This window comes from Symphalangus syndactylus, chromosome 22, assembly GCF_028878055.3.
Source record: "Symphalangus syndactylus isolate Jambi chromosome 22, NHGRI_mSymSyn1-v2.1_pri, whole genome shotgun sequence".
Lineage (NCBI taxonomy): Eukaryota > Metazoa > Chordata > Mammalia > Primates > Hylobatidae > Symphalangus > Symphalangus syndactylus.
The window spans coordinates 46,817,713-46,839,340 of record NC_072444.2 but is presented as its reverse complement, the minus strand read 5'-3'; the positions used below and the strand labels follow the sequence as shown (position 1 = coordinate 46,839,340).

General features: G+C 37.3%; 1 protein-coding gene across 5 annotated transcripts in view; it reads left to right on the top strand.

The window, feature by feature from the left end:
* The window catches only part of CNTNAP5 (contactin associated protein family member 5), an 884,209-nt gene that overhangs the window by 183,579 nt on the left and 679,002 nt on the right, over positions 1-21,628 (top strand). For 4 of the 5 annotated variants that reach the window (XM_055262660.1, XM_055262659.1, XM_055262661.1 and 1 more), the window contains exon 2: positions 11,431-11,535. In XM_055262660.1, coding sequence (XP_055118635.1) covers positions 11,431-11,535 — 105 coding nt within the window. Of the gene's footprint in view, positions 1-11,430; positions 11,536-15,359; positions 15,551-21,628 lie in introns of those variants that run through there. The other variant, XM_055262662.1, reaches the window with a different exon arrangement.

The window sequence follows — 21,628 nt, the reverse complement described above, 5'->3', positions numbered from 1 at the left end:
TATTTATCTAAATGAAAGACGAGAAGCTTTAACTATAATTTGGAAGTCATCTGAATGTGGGACCATTTATAACCTCTTTTCTGCGTGATATAAAGATACGTTAATTTTAGAAATTGATTTGTGAGCTTCCCAGTTCTTCAGGATAACAAAATAGATTGTCAATAAACCTAGAAATATTGAACTAATTATTTATTCTTACCTTCCTTTTAGTTCACCAGGTCATGATGATTCCAATAGAGTATGACTAAAGTTACATAACTCTGTCCATTCCAATTGTCATTGTTTTAGTTCAGGCTACCATTATTATATATATATATTCTTTTACTATTCTAAATCCCCTGATTAGGTCTTGTTAGCACAATCTCTTACCCTCAATTCTCTATCCCCATCTCCACCCAAGACATTTTTCCGTATAGAAATTGGAGCAAACTTTCTAAAATACTAATTGGTGTGACTCTCTTGCCCAAAACAGTATTTCCCTGTTTTTATTTCATTTTGTTCTTAAACTATTTTGATTCCTACTGCCTGTATAAGTGCAGAATTTCCTTCTTTTTAAGTTTATGATCTTCAAAACATGAGCTTGAGAGGCCCTATTTTAATATATTCACATTTTAAAAATAAATTTTATATATGAACTAGAATGAAATTCAAACATTTTCTCCAGCCAGCTGTCCCAACCTGCCTCATCCCTTGAAAAGTTATATGAGGTCCATGCTTTCTGTTCCCTTTAAGAGTCACCAGGGTATGTGTCAGGTAGCATGATGCATGATGCCTGGGACACTGTACTTAAAAAATATTTGTTGAATACAAGAAAAATGTGATAAAACCTAAAAAGTATACTATGTTTGGTCTTGAAGCATAAGTAATGTGTAAACAACATAGCTCTTGGTACAGAATTATCCTACAAATTCTGAACAGATGATAAAGAAAGTGCTAAAAACCGTGTGGATGGAAACATTTTGAAAGATATAGTAGATAGTCCTGGGAATATCATTTTTCAAGGATAGTAGTTGGAACTGGAGATGATGCACTTAGAAAGCAATAGAAGATGAAGGCAACTTAAATTCATCTAGTTATCTGCCTATCATCGATTTAGATATTTTATATGAATTGTCTCTTTTTGTTCTCACAATAAGCCTGTGTGTAGTTATCATTCCCATTACATGTAAAGAAAACTGAGATTAATTAACTTCCTGAAGGACACATAATTAGTAAGTTGCAGAGTCAGGATCTGAATTCAGACTGGGCTGGATTCCAATGTCTGGTCTCTTTGCAAATATGCTACAGTTTCCAACACACACACACACACACACACACAAGCAACCACATTATGATCTTGTAGGACCACTCCTTCTGTCTCTGGGCTGCCATTATTTTCTCATCTACATGCACCAATAAAGGTCAATGTTTGTTCAAATTATCAGTACACGTTTATCCCATCCACTTCTAAATGTTTGGCATTGACCCCATTGTTTGTGCTATTAGCCAGTTGGCCAGTACTCAACTCAAGCCTATCTTTCTAATCAGGCATTTTCCTAAGTTCCAGTGAGCAGAAAGAGAATACAGAGATGTTCATTTTCTTTTAGAATCATTATGCCTAGACCCATTCAAGACGAAAAAGGTTTATGAATGTGTATGGATTGATTGAGCTACACTTTAAGATCATGGTTTCCTGAGCAACAAGGATTTTCAGTGTAATTTAGAACCACTCAATGCAGGATCATGATTAGCTATTGGAAGTTTAGCCCCATTGTATTCAAAAAAGAGTAGATATCTACTGAGAAAGACACAGTTCTAGAATAGAAACTCTCAATTCTGATAACTACTCAATGAACAGAAATACTGTCTTTACAAATTCTTTAGTTGCCTCCTTTCCTTCGTTTTAATATTCAATGCATAATCATCTGGACAATGACCTTTTTAAAATATAAAGACATCATCTCTACTTTTAATTTTTAAAAATTTCTACCTTCCATATTTTTTCTTTCTCCCAATCTTATCATTCCGTACTATCCAGTTCATTCACTTATGTAGCTTTTCTTCAGAACCAATAAATTCCGAGCATAATTTGGTACTACTTTTAATGATGTGTGTGTGTGCATGCACGTGAGTGTGCTGTGAGAAGTGTTAATAGATGGGGAGGAGGGAAAAAGGGCTTATAGAAGCAGAGTGAAATTTGTGGAAACTTTTCAAGTAGGAAACATTATATTTTTTCAAAGATTTGTGTTTTTTCTTATGAGTCTCCGATAAAACCCACCAAAGTATTCCAGCCACCACTCTTAGCTTCTATTCCAGAAACTTCTAATTTTTTTGGTTTATGAATTTTACCTGTTACACTCAATATTATAAAAGGTTGAATAGCTTTCTAATTAAGCTATGACACATTATTCGTAACCTTAAAGGTTTAATAGCTTTACCGTATTTGATTTTAAACATTATCAGAGTGATGCCTTTGGAGGCACAGTCCTCGACTTCTGATAAAGCCGATCCTAACAACAGGTCACTTACTCCTGAACTTGGTGTTACTTTTTGATTCTTTGACCAACTTTCAGTACCACCAATGATTTCCTTAACTTAGGCTTGGCTGGGACCTACCATGGTAGGTAATTCTTTTTGTTTTTTTTTTTTTGAGATGGAGTCTTGCTCTGTCGCCCAGGCTAGAGTGCAATGGTACTATCTCTGCTCATTGCAAGCTCCGCCTGCCGGGTTCACGCCATTCTCCTGCCTCAGCCTCCCGAGTAGCTGGGACTACAGGTGCCCGCCACCATGCCTGGCTAATTTTTTGTATTTTTAGTAGAGACGGGGTTTCACTGTGTTAGCCAGGATGGTCTCGATCTCCCAACCTCGTGATCTACCCACCTTGGCCTCCCAAAGTGCTGGGATTACAGGGGTGAGCCACCACGCCTGGCCCATTTGTATATAATTCTGCTCTTTCATCCTCATGATGCTACCTCTGGAAGCCAAGCTTAAGGCTGGCATACCTTGTAAGTATTTTTGAAGGCAACATATTAAAAATACAGTTTTTAAAAAGATGGCATGGCCGGGCGCGGTGGCTCACGCTTGTAATCCCAGCACTTTGGGAGGCCGAGGCGGGCGGATCACGAGGTCAGGAGATCGAGACCACGGTGAAACCCCGTCTCTACTAAAAATACAAAAAAATTAGCTGGGCGTGGTGGTGGGCGCCTGTAGTCCCAGCTACTCGGAGAGGCCGAGGCAGGAGAATGGCGTGAACCCAGGAGGCGGAGCTTGCAGTGAGCCGAGATTGCGCCACTGCACTCCAATCTGGGCGACAGAGTGAGACTCCATCTCAAAAAAAAAAAAAAAAAAAGATGGCTTAATGGGACCAGCTGGGTACTACTTGGCTCTCTCAGTGGGAAAACTAATGGAAAAGACCATTGCAAAAATCATAACATAATATTTGGATAGTCAGAACTAGAATCAAATCGTGGGAAGAGAAAATAAATAAGTGGAAAACTGAGAGATCATCCCAAGAGAAAACAACAACAATTCAACAGGATAGAACTTGTGTCTTTCATCCTTTCACGCAACAAAGAAGTACTGACTAGTTTATGTAGTCTCAAATACTAAATACCAGGGCAAAAAAAGAGATCTGTCCAGCCTGACCCTTTATATTTGCACATCATTAGCTCATTATATTTGTCACATATGAGGGGCTTGGTTGTAAACAACATAGCTCTTGGTACAGAATTACCAACATTTGTTGCATTAGATTAAGTCACTGGTAAATTAGATTTAGAGCATGAAAGTGAAAAGAATAAAGCAAAACAGTGTGTTGTAAAAAAATATTTCTAACCTGAGAATCAAAACATAACAAAAAAAAATCAGTGGCAACATCAAAAATAAAAACATCAAACATAACAAAAACACTGCTTTCCTCTCAGCTGTAATCTGAGAAGAAATCAACTTAGGGAAGGGTATTTCAGAGCTGTTGAGTTTGGGCTCATTGTGGGGCATCCGTGTAGAGATGCTCTTGAAATTCAAAAAGGAAAGAGCTGTATTCATACAAAATTGTCAAATAGAGAGAGGTCTGCCATCATTTTAGAGTTTAGAAGCAGGTTTCAACTCAGGTTTTGTGCAGAGTCACTTTGACCTTGGTTCAAAGCCCAGTTTAGATACTGCAGAGACTGTGAAATGGACAAAAAAATCTAGAGTCCTCATCCATGGAATAAGGTGATGGTTTCCCCATTGCAGCTGTTGCAGTGACTGTGAGCAACTCAGACAGCTGCACCAGGAGGCTCCCAAGGAGTCAGGCCTGCTGCTGCTACCTTGTTATGCTTATGGGGTTTATGATGATGTCCTCCTAGCAAGCCACTTACAAGCAGGAAATTAGTAACTCCAAATAAAATATTTCCTAAAATCTTACATAGAATTGCTTTAAAAGCCTGGAAAGAATCCCAGAGCCCTCTTGTTAGCCCTGGACAGGACTAACCCCCTCTTCTGGGTGTTCCCACAGTCTGCTCTGGCCCCATCACCAGTCACTATTGCAGTGGAGGGAGTGGTGCTGTGTTTATCTCCACCATGTTTGATGAATTTGCGATAATTACTTTTACTCTCTGCAAAGCCTGACAGAAATTTTGACACCTAGTATGTGCTCAATTAAATTGTGTTGATGAAACAAATGAACAATAACCCGTGCCGTTATAAAGCTGAGGAATCTGAAATACAGAGAAGTAAAAAAGAGAGTACATTACTAGTGCAGGCAGAAGGCTCAGGACTCCTGGATCCCAAACAATGGTCTTTTGCATGTAATTGCTCATGAACATAAGGAGCTTATTTCAAAAAATGTATGGATTATCTTTCAGTCCAAAGTAAATGATTGCTTTCTTGAGCTCGTGGTGTCTTCTTGACTTTATTCTGTCTTCTCACAGCAAGAAGCACAACCATGAGTATTTAGCAGATGATCAAAAAGCAAGTTCTGCATTAATCTGGAAATGAATGTCAGGATAGAGAAGACTTAGCCTTCCTTTCATGACTGATTTTAGAAAGCTGTATTTTTGGTCTACTAATTATGAAGTAATTTATCTTTTAGTGTTTCATCGTGAAGAATGGGTGCACGGTCAGATTCAAGAGTAATATTATAGTATTTATTTTTGTTATTTTCTAAGTGAAATTATAGGTAACAAGGGGAAAATAATTGAAGCAAAAGGCATAAGTTGTCATGTCTAAGCACTGTTGTAGGCACTCCACAAAATGTATGTTTTATATGTTTTAAACAAAGTAGGCCATTAAGTGTGCAATGCTAAGAGGAGTTTTATCTCACCTATAAATACAAATGAATCTTTTAAGCTCCAAATCCCCACATACAGACAATTTACCGTGGTAATCAAGATGATGCACACAATTTAACTTCAGTACCATCTGTAACTCTATTGGCATTTTAATAATAATGAATAAAAATATATGTTGGCAACAAAAAATGTTACTCGAAGTAGAATCATTTTAGAGTCAATGATAATTTCTCAATAGCTGTGTAAATATCATATTTACTTAGAATTCTCTATTGTGCCTTTACCTTGTAATTAATATGAAAGAAGACCTTCAGTATTTAACTGTATACATATATTGAAGAACATATTATCCCTTCTTCTTTGAATTGGAAATATCAAACAAAATGCTTGTCCATGCAAATATTAATAAGGAAATGAATGTTTCTTTTATTTTTCTCTTCTTATCTTTTTTTTTTGCATTTTTTTCTGTTTGTTTGACTTCTCCCCCCTGGGTGGGTAGGGTTTAGCTAGGGGAGGGTATTGAAGATGAAGAGAAAAAAGGCAAAAAAAAAAAAAAAAAAAAGAAGAGAAATTCAAATTATCCTGAAAGTTATAAACTACTCTTCATCAATGTTTTTCTGTTGTCCAGGAAATAAAATAATGTCTTTCACTTTGCAGGAAAAAGGTCATCCATTATAACAGTTGTTATAAGTAATACTACTACTAATGGTTACCTCTCTTCTGCAAAGGTGCCAGAAAACTGGACTAGGGTCACCTACAAACAGTAAGGAAACCGGAGTTTTGCTTCCAGCCGGTCAAATAATTAAGTGAATAATCTTGGGCAGTCCTGTCATCTCCCTAAGCTCCCCACAAGCCCTTATATATAAAGTGAAAGGCTTGGAACCTATAATTTCAGAGGTTCCTCCTGGTTCAGAAATCCTCTTAATCTATGAATGTAAAGCTAACTTATGTGAACAGGACTGGGAGTATTTAAACAGCTACTGGGTGGAAAGAGCTAAGGTGCTTTTAGGTTATACCCACAGAAGTAGATTTTTATTTGGGGGGATGACGGGAGCTAGTGGTGGCCTTTACATTATAAAGAAAAGGAGTACAGATGGCAGAAAAGTTATTCGTTGAAGAAAAATGGGGAATCAAAAATATATATGAAAAAGGATCTGCGTTTTAAAAATAGCCTTTTATTGCATCAGAGTTTTGCTATAACTCTTTTAGAGAAAAGACCCATGAAAAAACTTTTAAAGATCTCGTTTTGAAAATACTCTACTAGGCCAATGAATCTGTGAAATTTGGTTCATTCTTGGAAAGTGATTCCTGGGAAATCAATGTAGTCTGTCCCAAGTTGTGTGTTCCATTGGAAGTGAGTATGAGAGAAGGCTTTCAGTCTCTCATTATATTTTTTTTCTTAAAATTCAAATACCTATCTTCGGACCCCAGTTTCTTCATGCCTTCTTCTTTTCTACATTAAACACTGATGAATATTCACATACACTTTTGGAGGAACAGAGTGATGGATTCAGCATTGCACAGACACACTATTAGAAGTCTGAGATGCACGTGGAGCCTGAAATTGAAGGAGAGCACAGGTTTGCTTATTGAAGGCTGCAGGAGCATTGGGGGAGATAACGTTTTCTTTCCTTGCTCCCCAGCCATGTGCTTGAGGTAGTACTGACCCAGTCTCCACAATGCTGCAGAACTGCAGAGGAGAGAATGAAGGTGCAATGCCATCTTTATGCATGCACATGTCTTCACCCATTTTATCCCCCCCTCCACTTCACCTTATCCTGTTCATCTGGCCAGTTGTAAACCTTTAATGTGAATGAGCTATTTATGACTCCAATTTGTGGGCAAGTTTTGTGGCAGAGAAAAAAGATCCCAGAAATAAAATCATTAATACAGTTGCTCTCAATCGTAGCAGATATTACTGGGCAATTCATATACTACTTCCCATTCTCATTATGGACTTTATACTTAAAAGGGGACATTTTCCCATCTATTCTTATTCCATCTTTAAAATGACTCTATGGCTGGATATGGTGAAAATGACTCTTTATTTTGCAGACAGTGAAAATAAAGCTTAGTACACCTGAATGTATTATCTGGAATCATCCAATCAAGAGAAGAAACAAACCTAGGAAAAAGGAATCTCCAAGATCTAACCCCCAATATGCTTTCCACTAATGAAGCCTATCCCAAATCACAAAACAAAACAAGTTTTATTGTTCTCATTTATGCTAGATCATTCTTCCTTTGCTTTAAGAATCTGATACTTATTTAAAAAAAATACAGACATTTGAGTTTAGAATGGTTCTATCATCAAACCCTTAACCTGCTTATGCTTGAGGTTGCAATTTTTTGAATTTTTGCAATCAGACCTTGGCGATAACCTTGAGCAGTAGGATATAGATAACTCCCGCATGCTTAGCCTTCCACTAATGGAACATTAGGCAAAAATCGGCTTCAATTCCCGTTTACTAGGCTAATTTCATAAGAGACTTGCTCTCTCTTCAACGTAAGCAAGATTGCCAAAGTGGTTCATGTGAGATAGAGGTGACAGAGGAAAAGATTTATCTGCTTTGAGCGGCAGGGTGGGGGGATTTCTTCCTTTTAGATTTGAGATTTTTCCATTCTTATTACTTTTAGGGACAGGAGATCAAAAGTTCACATATGTTTTCCAAAAAGCCACTGTTCAAATGCATAGGGTCTATGAGGAAAAGGCTGCTGAAAAATCTTCCTTGGATCTTTCCATTAGCATAAATCTATGGATTGACTAATTTCCAAAGTGGAACCACTGTCCCTAGAAACTGAGATACAAGGCAGACATCTTTCAGAGGAGAAAACAGACAGTAGGGAATGGCAGTTATTGCCACACGCTAATGGGCTCTGGAAGCCTAGTTCTCCTGGAGGTCAGCACCTTACAATGGAGGGGACTGAACAGGTCTGGAAGAACAAAACATATCACTTGCCTGAGAGTCTGGACTGATAGATTCCAATTTTACTGGTTCGCTGTGATCATAGTGAAAGTCTCCTAAATTTCCTCATCAGTTTATTTATTTGTTTACATCTCTATATTTCTCAATGGTCTCTGAGCTCCTTGAGGTCTAGACTCTATTTTACCCAAACCTATCCTGATTGTCTCTCTGAGAATATGCACAAAATGAGACTTTATAAATATTGGTTGGACTGAATTAATTTGAAATGATTATATTACTTCTACTATTCCATGATCATTTTACAATTTACATATGAATGCAAAGATTACCAAAAAAAAAAAGAGGAGAAAAATAAATTCCAGAGTTGTTTCTTGAGCAATGTATGATTGAGTTGACTTGAAACATATATAGGGTTACAGTCAATTCTGCTACACCGTAATATATGCATTTATAAAAATGGCTTGCTAATTGTACAATAAAAATTTTATAAGAAAAGATTTAGGGGAGAAGTAGGATTAGGAGTACAATACTCAAAAATTTCATCGGTCACACATAAAAGACTATAAAAACCTAATAAAATAGTAGCAGAGTTGTATACATGCTCAATGTCTAATAAATACATAACTACTATATACAATACCTATAATACTTTATGTTAAAAAAAGCTACAACTTTCCAGTGGAAGTGGGTGTCAGAAACGCTGTGATTTCTTGTTAAGTAGTGGAGAAAGTGTTACCTGAAATAGGAGGATGGTTATATCTACACATCAGGATGGGTGAGGCTTAGAAGGCTCCTGTGAATGTAGATACCATATTGATGCTTAAGATCTATATATGTGTTTGTGTGTGTGTGGTTTGTATTTTTCTATGGGGCTCACTTTTTTTCTGCATTCATCTGATGCTTCTTGATGACAAAACAGGCATACGTACATGCAAGATCTGTATTATGTTGAATATAATTTAATAAGTGATTATTATATATTGTTTTCCAATATATAAATAATGCAACAAATGTGTGACTTTAAACAAGTGCTTTGAGGTACGTATGCACCTTCTGTCACCTGTGTCTTCTGCCAGAGGTAAAATGGTACTGATCTGCTTTCTACTCGCCAAATGACCATAACTGCCGAGAAACCATATCTGCGATTTTTATGTTATTCTTCAGTGAGGATCTGGATCGGTTTTGTATTTATCAAATACCTCAAAATATTTTTCAACATTTGTACTTGGCAAAAACTCAAAATGCACTTTGCCAGTTGATTTTTTAATACACTTAATGAACAATAATTTAATCCTTATGTTTCTAATTAATTTTTCTGCAATTAGCTAAAATACCGCTCTCTAAGAATTTGCTGAATAAACAAGCTTAATCTTATGTAAATGTTCTTTTTTTTTTTTTTTTTTTTTTTTTTGAGACGGAGTCTCGCTCTGTCGCCCAGGCTGGAGCGCAGTGGCGCAATCTCGGCTCACTGCAAGCTCCGCCTCCCGGGTTCCCGCCATTCTCCTGCCTCAGCCTCTCCGAGTAGATGGGACTACAGGCGCCCGCCACCACGCCCGGCTAATTTGTTGTATTTTTAATAGAGACGAGGTTTCACCGTGGTCTCGGTCTCCTGACCTCGTGATCCGCCTGCCTCAGCCTCCCAAAGTGCTGGGATTACAAGCCTGAGCCACCGTGCCCAGCCATAAATGTTCTCTAAAAAAAAAAGAAATCAAACCAATTCTTCCTGAGAGCCTTTACTACCATGATGTTTACCTTCAAACTAAACGGCACATTTTAAATTTGTTTTGAGTGAGGTATGTCTAGGTTTCATGAAGTCGTTGTTCAATGTCCTATAAAATTCAATGTGTACAAGACAAAAAATAGGAAAAGAATGTTGGTAATATTATACTGACTAATTGGCTGGTAGACTGACTGCTGGATCCTGCCTCCCATTCTTTCTTTTCTCATTTCATTAGCTCACAATCCCATTCTTTCAACAAACCTTTATCAAAGGCTTGTTATGTAGGAGATTCTCTGCTAGGGTCCCACAAAATGTGTGTCACCCAGTGGAAAATACAAACAGATAAGTGAATTATTACAAAAAACTTAGATGACCAATTGTCTTAGACCATTTTGTATTGCTATAACAGAATGCCCAAGACTGAGCAATTTATAAGGAACAGAAATTTATTGGTTTACAGTTCTAAAGGCTGGGAAGTTTAATATCAAGGTTCTGGTATCTGGTGAGAGCTCTCTTGTTGCATCATCATATGGCAGAAGACAAGAGAATAAGAGAGAGAACCCACTCCTGAAAGCTCTTTTATTAAAGCAGTAAACCTAACCCAATGAGGGTGGAGCCCTCACGGCCTAATCATCTCTGTAAGGCCCCAAATCTTAATATTGTTACAAGGACATTAGATCTCATCATGAGTTTTGGGAATGACAAAAATTCCAACCATGGCAACAACATACTAAGAGTGAAGAGCAGTTCCTGTCCATGAGATTGGATGGTCAGGACATCAGTGTCAACCCTGAGGGGTGTATCTACCTTGTCAAGACAAGCATCTTTGCTCATGGCCCCACCCTGTCCCACATTTGGGCCTCATCAAAGAATCCTTAGAAAGAATACTTTCCATATTTAGGATAGGTTGGAAGGATAGCTGTTGAAATAAATATCAGATTCAGAATATACAAGATCTAGGACTATTCACTACTGCTTCATGGAATAGAAATAAGTTCTTAGAATAAGTAAATTGTTTTCTGAAGACTTTCACACAACTGGGAATAAGATATTTTAAGTTATCCGACTCCTCTAGACACAATTATTATGGGAGCTCTTATAGACTGAAGATGGGAGAGTAGTCAAACAATGTTTCCCCCTTTCAATCATCTCGCTTCTTATAGAATAATCTTGAGAGCAATAATTTGAGGCTTTGCTCAAGTGGCTTATTAAAGAAATATAGCTAGTTGGGTTTTTGAGTCAGACAAATCTGGGTGACAATTCTGGCTGCACTATTTTCTAGCATTGAGACCTTGGACTACCTACCTGACATTTTTGAACTTAATTTTCCCCATCTATGAAATAAAGCTGGACCTGTCCTTCAGGGGTGCTATGAGGAGTAGATGCAGTAACACATGGAAACAGGGAGTACCTGACCTTGTTCAGAGCAGGTGGTTAATAAATGATGGTAGTTAATTTCTCAACTTCTCTTCTTATGGAATATTTCTTGCTAATAGAATCTGGTCTCTCTCCCTCTCTCCTCCTATCATTATAGACAACTGTGATGATCCACTAGCATCCCTGCTATCTCCAATGGCTTTTTCCAGTTCCTCAGACCTCACTGGCACTCACAGCCCAGCTCAACTCAACTGGAGAGTTGGTAAGTAGGCTGACAGAAGTCCTAATGCCAAGCACTAAATAATTACATGGTGAGCAGATGAAGGAAAGTGAGCACTCTCAGACACTGAAATCATGTCCAATGGCCATCTTCAGGAAAATATTTAGGAGGAGAGGAGTGAAAATCTAATGTAAGCATACTTCCATAGCATAATAGTCATTCAAAGGATGCTGACTTGTGTTCACCCAAACCACAATATCCTTTTTTGATTATCACAAGAGGTCTTTGTGAAAATTACTTTATAAAAAGCATTTTCTTTATTTTTATATTTCCATAGTGAACATAAATAGATATCAAAACATGTTTTATAATAAAATATTTATAATGAATGTTTATTAAATTTTCTTTCAATAAGTTTAATTTTACTTGAAATTAATATTGCTGATTTTTAAAATACAAAAATACTATTAATTAAAAGTAAGAAAATATAAATAATCTGTTATTCTACCAGGTAGAAATAACTGTGGTTAAGTATATGGTGTGTATCTTTCACATCTGTGTGAAGTAAGAGCACCCCCTTAACAAATCTCTCATATGAAATGTTGTTAACAAATATGATGTTGGATATCTAGGCAGATATGTTTTAGTCAGATTTGGATGTTGACTTTTCTAATGCATAGATACATAGGTAGATAAATACTGAAAAAGAGATTTGAATTATTTCAATTTTTAAGGACTTTTTAGATATCTGATAGTATCTTAATATCTACTAAATATTATAAACTTTTCCTAGGTTAAGAAAAGCATGTATGCAATTGCAAGAGAGGTACTGGTCTATTAGAGTTTATATTATTTAATTTTGAGTATATTTTCCATTGATATCTTAAGTAGGTCACATTAGTAGGTTTTTGCAATATTGAACCATCTTTGCATTCTGGAATAAGTTCTAATTGGTTGTTGTGTGGTTTTTTTTTTTAATGCTAAATAATTTAATTTGTTAACACTTTAATTTATAATTTTAATCTCCATTATTAGTGAGATTGATTTATAGTTTTTGCTTGTATGTTTGTTTCCTGTTTGTCCTGTACCTCATTTCACCAGTTTTCGATTAAAATGGGATTCATAATTTAAAAGTTAGCAAGTGTCACTGTTTTGTTGAGAAAGCTGTTTAAGAATAATATTCTAAAAACAAAAGAATGGCCAAAGATTCAACAGGAAAATTTCAATTAAAATTTTGTACTAATGTCCTTTGCTGAATATTCTGTGCCAAAAATTTGATTAAGCATTTTAGTTTTATTATGATATTTAATCCTCACAAAGTTGTTGCAAGCATTATTATCTTTTACCTTCAGGTAGGATTTCTGAGGCATCAGTTTCCTAAGACAGCAAAACTAGTTTGGGGAAATGCTTGCATTCAAACCTAGTTATCTGAATTCAAAGTTCGTTTTTATATTCATCCCGTTAACAAATTGCTTCACTAGTACAGATTGAAAAGGGGTGTAGCAGCAAGAAAATAAAGTTAAAACCTAATCAATCAACCACAGTTCAAATGCGGGCTGTACCACTTAAAAACTCTCTGTGTACAAGTCACTTACCTTTCCCAACCTCAGTTTTTTATATGTAAAGTGGCCCAAGAATGTCTGCCTTGCAACATTATGTGCAGATTAAGATCAGACTTGTATATCCAAAATATCTTTCTTACAGCAGGGTAGAGAACTGAACTGGAGCAGGAAGCCCACTTTCCATTTCAGGAAGAAACACAGGTTGGCAGAATTTAACACGGTTTCCAACAGAGCTTCCAGAGAAAGGATTTGTTTAGATCCCACCCAAATTGTGCAGCAGCAGAAAGCAATTACTACTGCCTAATAGCTCCTGGGCAGTTTCTGGGGGAAGCTGTGGGTCTGATCACAGGCCAGCTCTCTCCCTGACAGACAGATATTGAGTGAGGACAAGTGTCTCTGCTCCAACTTATAATTGTTTGGCTCACCGGGGAATTTGAGTGCCTGAATCCAAGGCTAGCATGAGTGTACAGAGACGTTCACTTTTCTTCCGTTTCCCAACAAGAGTCTAAATCGGGAAGGCCAAGAAGAAGACACAGTGATACAGTTGGGATGCACTGACCTAGAACTCATCCTCTAGTGCATATTCCAAGACTCCCAAGGGGGACAGCCTCTCCTTTACTCACCGAGGCCCAACCACGGCCCTCAGCGGGAATTAAACGCTGGCTCAGGGAAATATGAGATCAGTGGTTCTCATCCCAGGGCTGTGCCTTTGAATCACCTGGAGAGCTTTACAAGGAGCATTGCCTGAGCCCATTTTTCCTATGTTCTGAATTAATTGTCTTGGATGGGACCCAAGCAAGGATATTGATAAAGTGAAGAAACAAAAGCTTTCCAGGTGATTCTAAAATAAAACAAGAGTTGCAAATTGCTACATTGGAGGAATTCATGAGTAAAAAATCCTTCTATTAATAATTATTGAGTACTCAGTATTTGTCAGGCATTGTTCTAGATCCTTGACACACAGTTGGCACAAATAGGCACAAACAGTATTCATAGAGTTAACATGGATAATACCATTACCATACAATTACAAACTGTGATACTGATCGACAGCTAACACTTGTCATTAGTAATAATATCAACATAATTATTTTGTTAAATATGTCCAGACATGTATTTATACTATAATAAACCATGTATATGTGATATATATGTGTATATAATATATAGAGTAAAATGTATATATATATATATATACACACATATGTAGTTGAATATATACAGTCAGAGTCTCTCATATACAAAGAGGTGGATATATACAGGGTTGGTTATATAAATATATTCATATGTGGTAGGATGAATATATATGTTTATATAGATGGATGTAGTAACATATACATGCATACACAGTCATGTACAGATATATACATATGTGGTATACAGATATATTAAGATAAAACTTGAAAGTCATTATATTAATGCTATTAAGAACAGATTTTATTTCATGAATGGAAAAATATAAAATTTAGAAAGTTAAGAAGAAAACTTACAATTTTTGTTTATATTGGAAATATCAGTATAAAGTACTGATTTATTTTCTTCATTTTAAGACAAAACTTATGTCCTGTCTATCCACTGACATGGCTTAGAAGCAATTATAACACTATCTCAATAAACACTCCTTTTTAATGTGTCTTCCTTTAAAACTTATCTTTTGTTTTACAAAGAAAAGACATGCAATATATCCAAAAGAGCAAATTGTACCACATGGTTTGAAATCTCAGATGCTCTCAAATATACGTGCAGATGTAAAGGAGCATCTCTCCGGATGGTGAGATTGTGTGCCTAAGAATTACACCCTCCCTCTTCCCCCGGTTGTAAGCTGATGCCTAGCAGCACACAACTAAAAATCATAACACCACTATATTGAGCGCTTCCCATGAGCCTTCACTGTTATGAGCCATTAAGGTACACCAATTCTATGCTGACAGCCACCCTTTATGTAGATGTCATTGTGATCTCTGATTCATAGGTGACACAGAGAGGAAAGCAATGGCCATGGCAGGCTTTCACCCAAGTGATCTGAATCTGTGTGGTGCTATTGGCCACAACACCACAACACTGTCCTGCCCAGAAAGCCAGAATAACTTCAGTGTTTTAGACAGGGAAAGCTGTGTCATTTCTATTAGTTCACTTACTTCCCTCCCTCCTATGTGATTAAAGTATAATTGACAAATAAAACTGTATACATTTACAGTGTACGAAGTGATGATTTGATATGTATGCATTTTGAAATAATTACCACAATCAAATTAGTTGACACATCCATCACCTCATGTAGTTATCCTTTTCTTTGCTTTGTAGTGAGAACACAAGATCTACTCTTAGCAAAAGTCAAGCATACAATAGAGTATTATTAACTATAGTCACCAGGCTGTACAATTATATCCAGAGAACGTATTCATTTTATCAGTGCAAGTTTGAACCTTGACAAACATCTCTCCATTTTCTTCACACCCCAGTCCCTGGCAACCACTGTTCTACTCTCCGCTTCTGTGAGTTCAACATTTTTCAGATTCCTCATATAAGTGAGATAATGCAGTATTTGTCTTTCTGTGCCTGGATCATTTCACTTAGTACAATGCCCACTAGGCTCATCTATGATGTTGCAAGTGGCAGGTTTTCTTTTTTATGGATGAATAATATTCCTTTGTATAAATGCCACAATTTTTTTATCCCTTTATTGATCAAGAAACACCTGGGTCGCTTCCGTATCTTGGCTGCTATGACTAATGCTGCAATGAACATTGGATTGCAGATACCTCTTTCAGATACTGATTTCATTTCCTTCAGATATATACAAAGTAGTTGTATTACTGGATTTTATGGTAGTTTCATTTTTTTTAAGAAACCTCCATACCGTTTTTTATAACTATACTAATTTACATTCCCAACAACAGTGTAAAAGAGTTCTGTTTTCTCCACCTCCTCACCAACACTTATTTCCTTCTTTATAAGAGCCATCCTAACAGGTGTGAGGTGACGTCTCATTGTGGTTTTGATTTCTATTTTCCTGATGATTAGCAGTGTTGAGTGTCTTTCTGTGTGCCTGTTGGTCATTGGGTTATTTTTTTTTTTTTGCTATTGAGTTGTACTTGTCCTTTAAATGTTTGGATATTAACCCCATATGAGATATTTGGTTTGCAAATATTTTCTTCAATTTGATAGGTTGCCTTTTAATTTTTTTAATTCTTTTTCTTTTTTGTACAGAAGGTTTTTAGTTTGATATAGTCCCACTTGTTAATTTTTGTCTTTGTTGTCTGTGCTTTAGATATCTTAGCCCATTTCAGTTTCTTATATAAGACTAGCTAAAACTGGGTAATTTACAAAGAAAAGAAATTTATTTCTTACAGTGATAGAAGCTGAGAAGTCCAAGGTCAAGGGGGCCAGATTTTGTCAGGGTTCTCTTGCTTATGGGGACTCTGCACAGTCTCAAGACAGCCCAGGGCATCATGTAGCAAGGTGGCTGAGTGCTCTAACATGGTAGCTCAGGTCCCTCTTCTTCATCTTATAAAGCCACCAGTCCCACTCCCATGACAACCCATTAATCCATCAAACCATTAATCCCTTAATTAGTGAATGGATTAATCTATTCATGAGGTCAGAACACTCATGAGCTAATCAATCACCCCTTAGGGGCTGCACCTCTCAATACTGCCACATTGGGGATTAAGTTTCCACATGAGTTTCACAGGACAAACATTCAAGTTATAGCAGTGCAGTGTCATATCCAAAAAAGTATCATTTACTTTGGAAAGCAAGGAGCAATCACTCTGAGTGTGCTGGACATTTCTCCACTCTGCCTTGTGCAATACACTGGGCCATATTTTGTAATATTCTGCCTCAACACTTCAACTTCCAGTATGTTCTCCTCCCTAACAGATTTGCTAATAGATGCAGTCACAATGGTCTGCTTTATATAGCCTCATTCTACTTTCTCTTCCAAGAGGGTATGGTGAAACTGCCTCCTTCAGCTCTACCACTCAACACCAAATCCTTGCCCCTTCTAAATGTCCAAACACCAGATTTTACACACACACTCTCTCTCTCCCTCACATACACACTCACAAACACAAACGTGTGTTCAGAATTACATTTAAAGTCTTAAAGAGTAGGTACTAAGATGCATTATTTTAATCCCCAGAGAATAGTTTAAAATAGGTGAGTAATAAATACTTGTCAAAGTATAATTTTCAATAAGTTAAAAACATAGCTCTCATACAAATATAAACTCAGCACATCGTGTGTGTGTGTGTGTGTGTGTGTGTGTGTGTATTAAACTTATTAAGGCAGGAACCAGTAAAATGGTACAGCTAATTCAAAGAGTAATTTTTGGGAACTGCGTATTCAGAGACATTTGGTGAGGGTGGGAGGAGGTGGAAGAAAATAATATTGGAATAAAATTGCTAGGTAGATACAAAACTAGTTAATGTATGTATTAGTCAAGATTCTCCAGAGAAACAGAACCAACGGGATAGATATAGATATAGATATATAGATATACACACACACACAAATACATATATATATATACATACACACATATATACATATATATGAAATCATTTATTATGAAAATGGGCTCACATGATTATGGAGGCCAAGAAGTCCCATGATATGCTGTCTGTAAGCTGGAGAAGAGGGAGGCTGGTGGTGTAATTCAGTCTAAGTCCAAAGATCTGAGAACTGGGGGAACCAGTGGTGTGACTCTCCATCTGAGGCCCAAGGTCTGAGAAATTAAGGAACCACTGGTATCGGTTCCAGAGCCCAAGGACCCAAGAACCTGGAGTTCTGATGTCTAGGAGCAAAAGAAGATGAATATTCCAGCCCCAAGAGAGAGAGAGAAAATTCACCTTTCCTCTGCGTTTTTGTTCTATCTGGTCCCTCAATGGATTGGATAGTGCCTGCTCACAATGGCTAGGGTGAATCTTTCTACTGATTCAAACGTCAATATTTTCCATAAACACCCTCACAGATATAACCAAAAATAACACTTTACCAGCTCTCTGGATATCCCTTAACCCAGTCAACTTGACACCTAATACTAACCATCACAATGTCTTACAGGGTTATATCTTCTCTATTGGACACACATTTATAAGTTGGCATGTGACAACTTCACAGTATCTAAGCTCTAATCACCCAGGAACTAGCCAAACCGAATGACATGTGCATTTTTCTGGAGAATTAAATAATTGTTAAATGGATTTGTTTCAAATTGTTCCAGGAGGATACTGAAAGATCATACTATATTTTCTTATGATTTCAAAGCTTTAGATAGTGTTTTCTTAACACACATTTATTCATTGGTTCATTTATTACAGTAATTAGTAAATTTCTTCTACTCCACACCATTCAGCCTTCCAACACTCTTGTCAAGGAACATCCTGGTATCCCACTGAGTATCCCACTCAAGATGAAATTTAAATTGTAAAACCCATGACTTTCAGAGCATCAAATCCCCCTCAAAAGGATAGAATGTACTCAATAATATCCTTGTATCTCATCACTGCTGAATTATTTCACACTGATGAGCTCCCCTGCAAGTTTTTGGGCACCATTGAAAATTGCTGAATCCCTTGATAATTATATGAAACCTTGGCAAACATTGAACATAAATGACCAGGGAACACTTTACCCCCGCCTGTGCTCAGAACTCAGGTAGACACATGTCTGCCCTATACCCAGGAAGAAAGTGTGCACAGCTGATCAGTTTGCCATAGCAGAAGAGACCAACTCAAACATTGAAATAAAGACTAAAGGAAAAATGTGCTGGGCAAATGTTATCCGATGAGCTCCCCCAACCCTAAGTAGACCAAGTTTAATGAGTTCCATCAATAACAAACTAATTTTTCTGAGAGAAAACACACCCTTGGAAACAGCTGTTGGGCTCTAGGTATTGCTGTGCCTGTCAAGGTCTGGGCAATCCAGCACACGAGGAGGGGATTAATAGTTAGAGCTCAACTATAATAGTCTCCATGCTGCTATCTCGTCGATAGAAGGGATTTGCCAAATAGAATTTTGTTCTCTCACTTCCACAAACACTTCAGCCTTCATCTCATCACACAGAAAGAAAATGAAAAGCAAGGAAGAGAACTAATTACTTTTGGAAAAAGAAAAAAAAACACAACAAAATACGTTAAACTGGAGGTCAGATCACCATTAACTTTGGTTGCCAACTCAATCTATATAATTGTGGCTTAGGACGGATCAGTCTTTGTCAAATGTGATTTGTTTTGTGGCAAGAAAGCTTTTGATCTGGGCATTAGAGTCAGCTGGGCTTCAGAGAAGCACTTACTGTCAGCAGGAAGTGCAGGGGTTGGTGGTATAGCATGAAGCCACAGAGTTGTGGGTTAGGCCTTCTTGAAAATGAAGGGGAAGGATTTAAGTTACTTTAGATGATTAAAAGGAAAATAGAAATGGACGTCTTTGGCCCCATGAGAGGAGAGGTTTGTATTTTTCTATTGCATGTTTTTTTTTTCCAAATAGAGTTTGAAAACAATTATGTTTATCATTTGTTCCCTGAAATTTTAATCCATCTTCCTCACTCAATATATTTTTTGAGATGCTTGCCTATGTAAATTGAGATTGTGTGTTTCTAGCATGACAGTTTTGTTGCCATGGAGAATTTGATTTCTTATGTCAAGGCATTTTCAGCTCCTTGGGCTCATGGACGGATAAAAAGATTTAAAATCCTTACCTCCCGCTTTGGCACAGATTCCATGCACACTTACCACCCCCCATACCACTTCCTTGGGCAGTACTTGTTACAAATTGCTAAGGACCTTAAAGGTCTTCTGAAGTTGGTTTTCATCTTGATGTCATCAGGCCATCCATGAGGACATGAGGGTTGGAAGCAAGCAGAAATCAGGGTTCATTTGCACAATTAGCATATCAGCTGTCTAGGGACTTGTTCCAGATTACAAGGTGAAAATCCTGGGAACCCAATTTCATAAACAACACTACAACGTCTGCTCCCTGGAGACAACAGGAGTCTTCTATCTGGATTGATTAAGCCCCATAGAATACAGATCAAATCTACTGTTTTATTTTTTATTTATTTTAATGTGTGTGTGTGTGTGTGTATATATATATATATATATATATTTAATTTTTAATTTTTTTTTTGAGACGGAGTCTCACTCTGTCACCCAGGCTGGGGTGCTGTGGCATGATCTCGGCTCGCTGCAACCTCTGCCTCCCAGGTTCAAGCAATTCTCCTGTCTCAGCCTCCTGAGTAGCTGGGACTACAGGTGCAGGCCACTGCACCCGGCTGATTTTCATATTTTTAGTAGAGATAGGTTTTCACCATATTGGTCAGGCTGATGTCGAACTCCTGACCTTAGGTGATCCACCTGCCCTGGCCTCCCAAAGTGCTGATATTACAGGTGTGAGCCACTGCGCCCAGACTCTAATGTGTTTTAAAAGACAGTAAGCTATACAGAAATTGATCAGTGGATTACCCCCTCTCCCTGTGAACCATCCTTCTCTCTTTTCAGCACCTTTCCTTTCTTGTGTCCTGTGCTAGCTGCCCCAGGCATGGTAAGCATCCAAATCTATGCTTTCCTCTGGTTCATCACACTCTCCCTTCCCACTCAAATTGCGTATGGTGGGTAGAAGCTGGGACGTCCATCAGGAGCTTGTTACAAATGCAGAATCTTGGCTTCTACCCAGAACTCCTAGATTAGAACCCATGCTTTAACAGTTGGTGCATCTGCAAATTGAAATTTGAGACGCAGCATTCTAGAGTATCACTGAACCTTTTGTTATTTCAATTCTCACCTCTATGACTTATTTACTGTGGATCTTAGGGGTAGGAGAGAATAGAAAGAAATCCAAGTTGGCTGAGTTATTAAAAAGAAGGAACTGTGTCGAAAACTTTTGTTCTTCATTTCTATCATCACTTCAGTACCCTGGTACTCATTTTTCTCATTTTTTAAGATGGAGAAACAGAGTCAGAGAGGTTAAGTCAGTGGCCCAAAACTACACAGCTAATTTTGATAGGGCTTGAATTTGAATCTAGGTCTGTCTACTCCACATTAATCAATATCTTTATTGATGTTGATGTGAGATCTTAGTCTGAATAAAGGTGCTCTTGACAATTAGCTTTCAGGTAATTTTGGTATTCCCCTAGGGTTCTAAGTATTTTAACTAAAAGAATAGATTTTCAGACATCAAGGAAGAAGGAGAAATCTATATATCTTGCCTTTTGAATGCCCCTAAAATCATACTGTGTGGCCTAATATGCCTGAGGGAAAAACTAACCTTGCCCTGGATATTTAAACAATGCCTTAGGCCTCTTCTTTTACTAGGACAGCTATAGATCATTGAAAGATACAGGACAGAAACCTTCTGCTATTTAATAGGAGCCTTGGGACCCTGTCTCAGATGGAGACAAATTCAGTGTGATAGCCCTTTATTCAGGCTGGCTAATTGCAAAACCACATGATGAGGAGGAGGAGAAGGAAAGGGATTGTAGAAAATTTGTTACTGGCTACTAATTAGAAGATTTGAACATTATCATTTGGCACAAAAAAAAAAAGTTCCAAGAAAGAAGCGAAATTCATGTACTT